Here is a 13,797-nt window from a genome sequence, read left to right on the forward strand (position 1 = left end):
TTCAAAGAATTATTTAATCTCTCTAAGCTATAGTTTCCTCATATGTGAAACAAGGATAAAAAGAGTGTTTTATAGGGTTAATATCAAAATTATCAAATATGGTGCTTGGAATTGGGTAGAGACACTCAATATATGGTATTTGGTAGTATTGTAGGAAGTGAATAATAATAGTCATTTTCCATTAATTTATTTACATGCTTTGTTTTATATAATTGTTAAAAAAAAATCAAATGAGTTCCTGTATGTCAAAGGGCCTAAATAGTCCTGTGTACCTAAAAGATGGTAATTAATTTTGGTGGTTGGTTTGGGTGAAAATATCTGTCACTATTTCAGGAAAATACAAAAAAAAAAAAAACCCCAATATTAATATCCAGATAATAGTACCTATAACTCTGTTGTATGCTGAATGTTGAACTCACAATTTCACTGGGGGACATGTAATTAATGAAGAATATTTTTCAGTCATTTCTGTACCAACATTTCTAGTTGCTGGTCAATGCAGTGTAAGTGGATTTCCCCTGAAGACTATTAATTTTCTGGTTTCTAATGTATTGGGAAGACATATTGGCAAAGTGGACTGGTCATTTACCTAAAGGTATTTTTTTCTTAGGAAAAATAGTAAATTTTGTGATCTGCTCAATTAGGTTTATAACTGAGTTGTAATCTCCCAAATGGATCCAAGTTGTAACAAACGGTTAGCTGGTTAACCAGCCAGAGTAGAGCTTTGCAGTACTGAATGGTGATAGGAGTAATGAGAGAGTTTTGCTCGGAGAGAATTTGTAGACAAAATTCAGCAGCCTTAGCATGACAGAAGAGAGATCAAAAGAGAACAGTGGTGAAGTTTCTTGCTATTTAGAATTTTTTTTCCTTTTCCTTAGATACTGCATTAGCACATTTTCTTAATTATGCAATACTTATTCATATTTTTTCTATTGTTTTGAATCCTGAGATTTACTCAAAGTAAATGGAATTATTTTTTTCTAGCATCTAAAACTATGGAAACCTAAACATCAACTATCAGTAGTCATGAATTTCTCAAACATTTTTATAATATCTGAGTATTTCAAGCAGAAGAAACCTTTCTATTTTTTTAGAGAGAAAAATATGTTGTTTTAAGATAATTTTAAAAAATGTACTTCCAAAGATTGAACAGCATTTTTATGTCATTGCTTTTTCATACTGAATATTTAGAGAAAATGATATAACACAGCACATACATGTGATTTTTGATGTTGTTTCTATTTTCTTCCTCATATGTGCTTTCTCTGTAACCTCAGAACTTGAATATTAATTATCTGAATGTAACCTGGACCATCTAACATAATATAATTACATTGATAATGATTCTATTTTCTTCTGTTTTATTTTGCCATTTTCACCATTCCACGGACACAATCTTTAGCGTTGGTCAAATCGGAAGCGATTAAGTGCCAGCAAGGTAAATATACTTTTTTTCTTTAGATCATTTGGTTAAAAACTTTGTCTTTGTAGCAAACACAAATGACTACACGATAGATATTACCCAGCCTTTACGTCGAACAGAATTATTTTCCTCTTTCTGCTGTTATGAATAAGAAAACAACCTTCCTTTAAAAATTTTATTTAATAAGGGTGTTGCCAGATGTTTGAGCTGACTCTTGTTTTAGTGGTGACATTTTATATGTACTGGCCATGTTAGAGTGTTACACTTCATTAAGCTTGGATTATTTAGAGTTTAGCATGGTTAGATTTAGTCCCTTTAGGAAGTTATTTGCCATGAGATGGAAACTAGCATCGGTGTTGTAGGAGCAATGTAAAGATTGAAAGAAATATGTGGTATACTTTTTAAGTCTCTTTAGTGTCTTTTGAAAAAGCCATTTATATCTTCAGTAAAATTTTCTTTAAAGCTTTCTCATGAATTGCTGATTTTTTATTTTTTACATTGCTAGAATCTTTTTAAGCAATTATACAATTCTGTCTGATTTATAAAAGGTGCAAGAACGCATTATTAATTTATGAAGTTATTAAAATAGCCAATTGTAACATAAATGACTAAATGTGAAAATTAGTGTAAAAATCAACCCAACAAAAAAGTATTTATAACTTAATTTAGCAGCACTGCTACTTTGTAAGGAGAAATAACCACAAAATAATTCCTATGAAGTGATGCAATTTTGAGACTATTCCTTCAGTTTCTGAATTGTGGTGGTGGTGGTGTGTGTGATCGGAAGATGTACAGATGATCTCAGTGAATGCCTGTATTTGCACACGCACATACATGTGCATACAGATATGCCAGCTCTGATTTCTAATGTCACTGTACCTCAGTTGCTTATTTCTCTACATAATAAGGAGTTTGAAACTGGGGGCACTTCCAACTCAAAGGCTGGAGTTTGGATGCGGATGAGAGACCGTGAGAGAGAGAGAGAGAGAGAGAGAGAATTTTAAACTGACTTTTACTAGTCACTTAAGAAGAAAGCAAACTTTAAATTTTGCTTTTGAAAATATGCAGGAAACAAAGTTCTGACTCATACTTACTAAAATATATACCTTTGCATTTTGAACACTTTAAAATAATTCTCATAAGGTGTTTTGTTGCCATATGAGTTCACTTGGTTCCCAAGACTGTGTTTCTTTTTAGTAATAAAATTAATATTCAAGAAATAATAACATGGAGCCATCTCAAAAATTCCTTCAACGTTTGCCTTATTCCTTTATAGTCACTAGAGGGTAGAAGAACATCATTTCTCACCACAGGACAAAGCCCAGCTCTCACTCTCCCATATTAAGAGTTTCTATAACCACCCAAAGCAGTAAAGTTTCCCAGAATGCTTTGGGGAAGCCTGACAAAGCAGTATTTTCTCGTTTATTGATTCTGCTCCTGCACTAAAACACTGGTACTGTACATCAATAACCATCTTTAGTTAGGGAGCTTTGGTCTGTGGAAGAGCACTGGCAGTTTGTGGAAGAACATAAAGGCTAGAAAGAAAAATTGTGAGCTTGGGGAATATTGGAGTCTAGGGAGGATAGGAGAGGTTATGGAAGAATGGCCAAAGGAATGAGGGGGGATAGAAAAAATGTTGACGACCTGGATAAAGTTATCAAAAATATGAAGCAAACAGAAGATCCCGGAGAGCAGTATTTATATGTATACTTCAGAGTTGTGTCTTAGAACTGAGCTGTTTGTCTTTTTTTGCTTTTTTCCCATCTCGGTAGTTTCTCGAATTTGACTTCAGTGCACTGGGCTCAGGGATATAATACACGCCCATCCTGAGTATACATGTTTAATAAAATTCTAGATAAATAAAGTTCACTTTATTAATTTTTGAAAGCTACTATCCTCTTATTCAAGGCATGCAAGTTGTATTTTGCTGAGAAATTTCAATTATGTTGACTTTTTGCTTCTGAGAGTGTACAGTTTTAAAGAGAAAAGTCAGGTAGTGTCTGATTTGGCTTATGGAAATTAGTCACATGGAGACTTTATAGACACTTGATTAGCAATCTGTAAAAGTAGTTAAAATACCCTGGTCGGCCTATCTTTTGGTATTTTTAAATTATAAGGTTCTATTTTAGGATTTCCACATTGTATTTAATATTATGTAATAATTTAACATAAAGAAGATTACTTGGCTTTGAGTATTAAAAATTTTACTAGTCCTAAGTAATGTACTACCTAAAAATATCATTGGCTTTTTCACCTGAATCTTTTTCTTATAATAACTTTATTTAGATAATTTCTTCTTAATGCCATACATCTATAATTTTGCATCATCCAAAAGGTTCCTGAATGGTCTTTGTAGATTCTTTTTTTCAACTGTTTTCTTACTATTTGGCCCTGGATTTCAATATAGTAAATACAATGAGATTGCCTTTAAAAATAAGTTCAGGTTTCACGCAAAAGCCTTTTAAAATGGGCATTTAAATAAGAATTGGGAATTTGATTTAGTAGAGATGAGTTAGACACCTAGTTCTCTTTATGTATTTACTATATACAATCTTTGGTGTGACCAGATTTGTTTCCAAGCCTTATTTCCCTCTTTTCTAATTTGTGTAACAATTCGAGAACTAAAAAATATTAACAGTGGTTATTTACCTTATATCAAATAGTCTAATATAAAGACAAAAAAGCAATGATAAAAATGACTTTGACAAATTACTGATTGTGTTCAGAAACTGCACATATTCTGTTTCTCTCTCTCTCTCTCTCTCTCACACACACACACACACACACACACACACACACGCACCCCACACAACCCCTGCGATTATTTGGGTATCTATAGGTGTTACGTCTGACTACAATGGCTATTTAGTTATGGATTATCTTTACTTTAGAGGAATTTTCACTGAGATAATTACGTACTCTTACATAGCCTCTCTTTTGACTCTCTGTTGTATATATTACTATGTCTGCTGTCTAAAGTAAGAAACATGACTTAGACTAGCGTAATTTTTTTTTCTACATGAAATTAATTGACTAGTAGTGCCGATTGTTGGCCTGTTTGGTTTTATATTTTTTTATTTTGGTTCCTGTCTGTTATTGCAAAGGCTGACCTCTGCAAGATACATTCTCTAGGCACTCCTATCAGCTGGCTTCCACCTGGCTACATACACTGAGAGGACAGTCATAGCATTTGGAGGGAATCAATCTCCCTTCCCCTCTCCCTCTCCTCTCTCCCTCTCCGACCCCTTCTTCGTCTCCACCTCTCTGTCCACCTCTCCCTCTACCTTTTTCCCCCCCCTCCCCCTTCCCCTCCCCCTCTTCCCCCTCTCCCTCTTCCCCCTCCCTCTCAATCCCCCTCCCCTGTCCCCTGTCCCCTCTTCCCACTCCCCTCCCCTCCCCCTCTTCCCCCTCCCCCTCTTCACTTTCCTCCTCTTCCTTTCCCCTCTTTCCCTTCCCCCCTCTTCCCCCTTCCCCCTCTTCCCCCTTCCCCCTCCCTCTTCATCCCCCTCCCCTGTCTCCCTCTCCCCATCCCCCTCTTCCCTCTCCCCTTCCTCCTCCCCTTCCCCCTTTCCTTCTTCCCCTCTTCCCCCTCCCCTCTCCCCCTCTTCCCCCTCCCTCTCTTCCCCCTCCCTCTCCATCTGCATCCCCCATCCCCCTCCTCTCTTCCCCTCTTCCCCTCTCCCCTTTCCCCTCCCCCTCTCCCCTTTCCCCTTCCCCTCTCCCCCTCTGACCCTCCCCCTCTTCCCCCTTCTCCCCTTCCCCTTCCCCCTCTCCCCCTCCCCAAAGTAGAAGGAGGATGAAATGAATGGAAACATTTCAGGATAAAATAATGTGAAATATGATAAGATCTCCAAACTATTTATTGTAGGGCTCCAAACAGCTTGCTTTTCAGTGTGTCCCCTGGACCAGCCACAGCTGGTAATGGTTAGAAATCCAACGTCCTGGCTCCCATCTCAGACTTCTTCAATCAGAAACTCTGCGAATGAGGCGCAGTCATCTTTGAACAAGCCCTCCAGGTGACTGTCAAGCACCTTCAAGTTTGAGAAGCACTGGGAAGAACTAGGATATAAAGAAGGATGCTGTGAATTGTAGGAGAAAAAGCAAGTGATGTAAGGAAGGACAGGCCTTGGAGGCCATGGCTCTGGCTCCTAACCAGAAGGTGATGGAGGTGGGCTGGGATTAAGGTGAGGCAAGAGAGGTACTCTGGGTGCAAAACATAAAAGGGCATCCGGGACAGGGCATGGTGGCTCACACCTGTAATCTTAGCACTTTGGGAGGCTGAGTCAGGTGGATCACTTGAGGTCAGGAGTTCGAGACCAGCCTGGCCAACATGGTGAAACTCTGTCTTTACTGAAAATACAAAAAATACTCCTGTAGTCCCAGCTACTTGGGAGGCTGAGGCAGGAGAATTGCTTGAACCTGGGAGGCAGAGGTCACAGTGAGCCGAGATCACGCCATTGCACCCCAGCCTGAGTGACAGAGTGAGACTCCGTCTCAAAAATAATAATAATAATAAAATAAAAGGCATCCAGGCTGATGCACCAGCCCTGCACTTGCAGGACCTGGAGGATGAGCCCTGTACCTCACTGCTTCACACTATTCCCATCCCTGGATAGGGGTGCTTATAAAGTATTTTAAGTAAGAGATATAGAACAGTAGAGAAGTGAAGGCTAGCAGGATTATACAAGTAATTCAAGAAATACAAGATGATTAATACTATTGCACATGAGTCCAACATTTAACTTTGAGCTTCCTGCAGGTCAGGGAAAAAAGAAAATCTTGTTGAATCACATGGCCTTTGTTGTTGTGTTGTTTTGTCTCCTTGTTTTTTTTTTTTTTTTTTTTTTTTTTTATTAGTAGGAAATGCATTAGAAGCATTTCCCTGGTCCTAAAATCTGAGAGCCATTGGATATGTGCAGTCTTTAACTATTTTTTAAAATCTTCTTTTAATCCAATTTTTATTTTTAAGTACAAAAATTGAGTGATAATTTTATCTTATAATTTAAAAATATTAAATTTAATGCAAAGCTTTTATAGCTAATATATTGTGCACAGATTATTTATGTCTCTGGAACTGATACCATTTTTATCCACAAGTATAAATTGCAACTTCTGTGGACTTTTTACATGTGGGAAATTTAAAAGGTTTTCTTTATATTCTCATGCAAGGATTTCTGTATAGTTGTAGGACAATTTATGGGTCCAGTATCCTCTTCAGATGATAGAGAGGAGCTGCAGAGAAGAATTTTCCCTGGGAGCCTGTTCCATGGATGTATGGATCTTCTCATGTCATGCAATAAAAGCTGTTGACAAGGAACAGTAGTTTTACATGTTGAAAAAGCTGGAAAGGAATATTTCAGTGAAACATTTTACAGGCTCAATGTTTTCTCTTTAGTTTTCAAAGCAGTGGTCAACATAGTTGGAATCTGACTTTACTCATTTTTCTTACCAAGTTGATTTTTTTAAATGCATTTGTTTCCATTGGCTACTTACTTTCCCATAATGACTTAGGAAAAACAATTAATGAGAGTCAAAATGGGATTTATTGGCACCATGGGAACACTGATATGTTTATACTTCTGTCTGTGAGACTATGTATGGAGTACCAGTACATTATTTGACACCTGGCAGGTATGCTCTGGCCAGTGCCTTTTCTTACTGTCCTCTTTATTGATTGATTCATTGGTTTTTTGTTATGTGCAAGAGAGTATTTTGGGGTATTACTTGGCATGGTCAGTTCTGGAGTGCCACCTAGTTGAATGTAATCTTGCTTTTGATGGCCACAGGCTGTGGCTCCAGTTCCTGACTTCATGCCCTCCTTTTAGGATTTCTTTCCTCCTGACCTCTCTGCCACTCTTCCTGGCCTGGGACAGATAAGAGGCACCAAGCTGACCTGTCCATCCTCCCTCAGTTTCCTTTGCAGCCGTGCCAAAGTTTCCCCTTTTGGGATACTGGAATTCACATCACTATCTCCCCAGCCTGTCCCCAGGCCCAAAACATCAAATAATACATGCCACCAAACTGTAGTCCATTTCGTGTATTCCAGCAATGACAGTACATTCACTGTTTTTAGAGTTTGTTCCTAGATCAGAAACTTATGAGGATTCCCTACCTGTTTGAATCCACTGGGTACAATTTTAGTCTCACTCCAAAGTTTCTCCCCTTCCTGCCTTGCGATGGTCATGAAGGAGTATATTAGTGTGTTCAAAACTCTTTTACAGAAGTTAATATGTTTCTAAGTGGCATAGCACACCTTGTTTTCACTATTAATAACTAGCCAGTGTGCCTCAGATGGAAGTCACTTTTCTGTTTTAGAAGAATGGGTGGGGATTCTGTGAGGTGGGGGCTGAGAAAGGGAGAGCAGATGAATGAATCAACATAGGAAGAGAGAAAGGTCTGATCCTTTGGGAGGAAGGAGAAAAATAACAAAACCCTGATGTACTGTATTGTATCCATTATATCTGCTGAGAAATTAGGGTCAGGGCCCCAAAACTTTTCACTATCTCTTGGTGTCTGTTTCAGTTCAGGTGGGGTGGGTTTCCCCTGTGATGGGTCATTTCCTCCTCTCCTTTCACATTCCAGGCTGCATTAAGATGACAAATTTCACGTATAGGCTCGGGCACAGGCATGAAAACCTAAGCTATTCAGCTGAGTGAGTGCAGATGAGTTGATTTATTGTGGGGGAAAAAGGGGTGTTTGAAGAGCACAAAAGACTTTTGCGAGCCCAGCTCTGCAAGGAAGCACACATTAGATAGCCCAGGCCCTACCCCAGACCCCAGACTCCCTGGTCTGAGGCCTCATCAAACCTATCAAGTATGGAAGAGAAATGTTAAAGTAATTAAGAGACTTCTTTAAAGTACACACACCTCCTCCAGAATGTGTGGATCACAGATGAAACTTTATTTGAGAAATAACCTTATAGCGGTTTGCAGAAATATTTGGGGTGTAATAAGTAGAATAAAGGTCTTGTGTTCTTTTCTATCTGTGAACTCTGCAATAAATACTTCTCCTGCCCTCCCTTTAAGAGGGGGGAGAAAAAAATCTTGGACAGCAGAGAGCAAGTCCATCAGATCAAACATGACTGCGTTAAATACTAAAATGTTCAAAGTCCGACTGAGATAGATAAAAGCTTTGATGGAAAGTGGATATTTCCCAGGGACATTACAAGCAATAATCCAGATGTTATGGTGTAATGCAACGAGTGTCCGTGGATAGATCAGGAGCTCCAGCCAAGTCGCGCCTGATACAGTCCTCAGCCTTGCCCTCCCATGCTGTTCCGCCATATGGAACCGATCTCTAGGCCCCCTTAATAACCAGCTTTGGATTCCATTTTCACAGAGCTCATAGAGCTAAGTGGAGCTGTTTTATGGACAAGTTAGATAGAAGCCTTTCCAAGATAAACATCCAATTTGAAATTAGGACATACCAAGCCGCAAAATTATTTTAGGGCATATTTCATGGAAGTGCTGCCATTTTTCTTAAGCAATTGCCAGACTGTAGGATGCCCTTTGATCCTTTGTGGACATTACTCCCTTTTTTATAAAAAGGATTTTGAAATAGTTGCAGTGTTTAGGGAGGAATATATCTGTCGGAACTTTGAAGCATGGCCGTGGGACAGGTCATGCTTTAGCTTGTTGGTTGGCAAATCAAACTTTAAGAAGAAAAAAAGCAAAAGGAGGAATTGCAGCAGGATATATGAATCAAAATCTCATTTTTGTTAAAGGTAGAAGTTTTTAGCCCATATATCTAATAAGCTAGAAAATGTATGAAGTATATCAATATCTATATAAATATCTGTAGATATATGTGCATATATGCAGATATATCTATTTATATGTTGTGATGGTGTGTGTTTATGAACAATACAAAAATTACCTAATTTTAGCTGTTTCATAAACCTTTATTGAGTATGTTATATCTGGAATATATTATTTTTAACTATAATAACAATAGTAATGATCATATATTATTCTGGATGGAACATATTCAATAATAAAGGTTTATGAAATAGTTAAAATATTCCTATACATATATTCCCATATATATGTGTGTGTGTATATATGTGAAGTAAGAAGGAATTACTCCTGTTCACCAGAGAAGAGGATATTTCTTTCTTTTCAAAATTATTTCCTCATTTGCCCCTTCTGTTCTGTCTCACCACCTGCGAAACCTGTGTGTGTGTGTGTGTGTGTGTGTGTGTGTATGTTTTAAGAGAAAAGTCACATGGATATTTATATGGTTAGACTTTGTGTCCCTACCCAAATCTCATCTTGAATTGTAATCCCCGTAATCCCCACTTGTCAAGGGAAAGACCAGGTGGAAGTAACTGAATTATGGGGGTGGTTTCCCAATGCTGTTCTCATGATAGTGTGTTCTCATGAGATCTGATGGCTTTATAAGCGACTCTTTCCACTTCACTTGGTACTTCTCCTTCCTGCCACCTTGTGAAGAAGGTGCCTTGCTTCCCCTTCACCTACCACTGTGATTAAGTTTCCTGAGGCCTCCCTAAGCCACGCTGCATGGAGTCAATTAAACCTCTTTCCTTTATAAATTACCGACCAGGCAGTTTTTTATAGTGGCATGAAAATGAACTAATACAGATATGAAGTTTGGGAATATGTGTTTTCTTAAATGTATTTTGTTTAAGGTTGTCATAAATGGTCAAAATACCTAGTGTGGCACTGTTGCGTCATTTATTAAGAGTCTTGGAGTGTCCTGGGTTCGATGAGGTAAGCTGGTCTATAATGACTATGGTACTGACATACCATTTGTTGTGATAAATTGTGACTAACTGGTGTCCGAGCAAATTGGTGTCTAAATGATCTGGAAGATATAGTGAGTGACGACAGGAATGAATATATAGTGTTAGAAATTCGTTGCTCGGCAATGATGCTCAGCACCATTTACATTCTTCAGCCCATTTATTTCTCCTTCAATAAAGAAGCCTATGCTTGTGTTATTTCACTTATTGAACGGACAACGTAAATGAACTCTGCTAACTAAATGCAGCGTGTGGATCATGTGGGGATCCCAATTCAGACAAACTAGCCATAAAAAGGCATGGTTGAGACCATCAGGGAAATGTGAATATGCACTGTGTATTTAACATGCTAGACAACTTATGGTTAATGCCATTGAGTGTGATCATAGCGGGATTGTTACGTAAAAACAAATGTGGATTTTGCTTTAAGATATTTCAACTGGAAAAGAATGAAGGTATAGGTAAAATAACATTTGCAAGACAGTGAATCTGGTGATTAAGTACATGGAGGTTTATTATACTCTTCTCTTTACCTTTGTGTATGTTTGAACATTTACATAGTGGAAATTAAAAAATGAAGTGTGACTACTTTATTTACAACTTATAACAGGACATTTGCCTTTTTCCTCTAAGGTATGTATGAGTGGTTGTAATATAATTTAGCAAAGGTAATAAGAGTTAAGTTATTGAACCCCTCCTGGGTCCCAGGTGCAGTGAGATGTACTTTATATACTCCCTTCCCTCCCACCCCCACCCCGGGTCTGCAAAGCTCATTTGGCCAGCTAGGCCACTGAAGGCGGCTCTATTTGGAGTAGTGAATCTTACGTGGTATGGGGCTTTTGGCAGTACCCCAAGGAATAAAGAGAAGCGGAGACAGATTCAAATGTGAAAGATAAATTCAAAGTCATTATTTCTGAATGCCCAGAGATATTTTGCTTCCTTGAAAAGCAATGCCTTGTTCTTGTATAATATCTGTTTCCCAGAATGCCTTTCTTCCTCTCACACTATTAAAATAGCTAAAGGCCCAGTTGAAGGAGTCCCTCCAAAGAGCGCATCTGGGTGGGAGTACAGGCCAGTGCCAAATCAAAGTGTTGCATATACTCATCCTTCACTATATTATTACAACTCCAAAGCTTGAGAAGGAAGTCACATAACTGTGACAGCAGCTTTTCAAAACCAATGAAAAATAACACTTTTCACCAGGCAGGGAGGAATTTTTTTTTTGTAATCAAATATTGAAAGTTGGAATTCCTATGACCAGCAAAGTCACTCTTAGGAATTAGAAGCAAGTTTACATGTCATCTTTATTTTTTGCTTTAGTCCTCTTTGATACGCAACCTGCGGCTCTCTGAGTCCTTGAAAAAGAACCAACTCTGGAACGGGATTATAAGTATAACTTTGTTGGAAGGGAAGAATGTCTCAGGAGGAAGCATGACAGAGATGTTTGTCCAGTTAAAACTGGGACATCAGAGGTATAAAAGTAAGGTAAGTTCTATCTTTCCATAAGGAGAACAATATATTTAAAATAAAAAAATTAAAAATTGTTTCCCATTTTAAATTTTACTAAAGTAGAAGTAATTTATATTTAGCCCTCCTAACTATATTAAGGAGCAGAAAACAAAATAATTGTATAGATGCAGTCAGTTAATGTGGGTATTGTATTAATTGCTTAGTATAGTTTATTTTAATTTAGTAACTCAGCACTAGAGAAAGCTTATTAAATCATAGATTTGAATGTGTGACTTATTTTCATTTTGAAAATAAGAAAATTATGTTTCATAGAATGCGGGAAAAGGATAAGTAAGAGTTTTCAAAATGCTACAAAAATAGAATAGCATAATACATGATATTTGGGTTAAAAATGTGAGATAATTAAAAATATTTGCTTTCTCTTGCTTGCTAGTCTTCACACCAAAAATAGTATCTAGTGCTGGTGTTTTTTGCTGTGATTAAAAATAATAAACTATCCAAAGTATGAAAAGTGATTTATTTTAAACAACCACAATGGCATTTTTAACTGTCTTTAAAAGTAATTCATCTTATTCTGCTGATCCAAATTCCATTTAATTTTTAATCTTAGTAATTTGGTGTGGATTTTATTTCAAAAACTATAGTCCCTAAACCATGATAATTAATTAGTTTTACATAACTGTCAGACAGGAATATTTCCTACGTTTTATGGATTGAAGGAGCTCTGGGGTACTTGAAAGTTACATCACTTGCCAACAGTCACATAGGAAAAAAAATCAGTGGACACTTTTGAAAATATAACTGAGGATATTTCTAGCATCGAGGACATAGCAGATATAGACAAGTTGGAAAATGATTTAGGGAGGCAAGAGGTTGTGCATACTGCACAGTTTTCAGTACAGAATCAAATATTAGATGTCATTTACTCTAGCACAAAGTAGAGAATTGAGGCTCATGTTGAAGAATAGTTTATAAAAAATGTGAAAGTTGAGGGCGCGTTAAGACAGAAGTATGCAGATAATTATTTTAACCAGGTAATTTCAGGCTTTGCCTCACAGTGAGGGTATCCAGAATAACCGTATCTCTCTACTAAGATTCCTTTAGCTTGCCAGGGTCGGGCTAAGGATTTATGGAAAAATTATTCATCACTAAGCACACTTAGCCCTTTGGACTAAGGCGAAGTGTAGAATTAGTTCAGTATCTGCTACATTCACCCTTGGGGAATACTGCATTTAATTCGTGGTCTAACAGGGTTTTCCTTTTTGTTTTTTTCTCTCTCTGGTTTCTAAATTTTGTGATCCAGTATATTAAGCCTGATGTGAAAAACAACTGAAATAATTTTACATGACATGGGCTACAGCCGAGGTCTGAGTTCTCTATGTTTTTCTTATGCAAGAATAGTTGGTACCGGGATTTAATACATGACACTGCACCCCTAGAGCCTAATACTCTGGGACCAACATTCTTGCTTACTTTGTATTCACAAATTTAATCTCTATGTAAAGGAAACAAAAACAAAAATCCTGCCAATGAACCAAACATAGAAGCAGTTTGAATCACTTTTGAAGAACACAGAAACACTTGTGGAGTTTTCATGTCACTCTTGTGAATTTTTAGGTTTGGCTGCAGTGGAATTTCCTAGTCTTCCTCCAATCCTAGTGACTGGATTCACTAACTTTGGATTTAAAAATAGGTGGCAATATATAAATCATAGGTTTCTCATTTAATGCATCTGACAGATGTTACTTAAGACCCCAAACTGTTAATGTATATAGTTGGTAAGCTAGCATAGAATGGATATGCCAACAAAACTGTTACTTGCATTCAATTGAGCAATTAGTATGATCTCCTATAAGAGAAACAATTGGAAGGTGTCTGTTTTGATATATGTCCACTGTGTATGTGTATGTATACATAATTTATGGTTTCTTGTGAGGTAACAGTATTCTTTGTAACTTGGTGGATAAATTATTGGATCTGGGGGGCAGCTAAGAGAGCAGTAATGTTTTGCCAATTCTTGAACCCACCAAGTCCCTTTCGTTCATTCTAAAAAGGGAAGTTTTCCTTTATAAGGGGTGAGGTCCATCATCTTGACTCCCTGCAGTTTAATGATGAAATTAATGTGTAGCTTCTGTAGCAATGA

At 37.5% G+C, this 13,797-nt stretch overlaps 1 protein-coding gene across 3 annotated transcripts in view; it reads left to right on the forward strand.

The window, feature by feature from the left end:
- Nucleotides 1-13,797, forward strand: part of MCTP2 (multiple C2 and transmembrane domain containing 2) — a 196,192-nt gene that overhangs the window by 47,969 nt on the left and 134,426 nt on the right. For 2 of the 3 annotated variants that reach the window (XM_025391701.1, XM_025391702.1), the window contains exons 7-8: nt 1,403-1,438; nt 11,505-11,669. In XM_025391701.1, the coding sequence (XP_025247486.1) occupies nt 1,403-1,438; nt 11,505-11,669 (201 nt within the window). Of the gene's footprint in view, nt 1-1,402; nt 1,439-11,294; nt 11,670-13,797 lie in introns of those variants that run through there. The other variant, XM_025391703.1, reaches the window with a different exon arrangement.

This window comes from Theropithecus gelada, chromosome 7b (assembly GCF_003255815.1).
Source record: "Theropithecus gelada isolate Dixy chromosome 7b, Tgel_1.0, whole genome shotgun sequence".
Taxonomy (NCBI): Eukaryota; Metazoa; Chordata; class Mammalia; order Primates; family Cercopithecidae; genus Theropithecus; species Theropithecus gelada.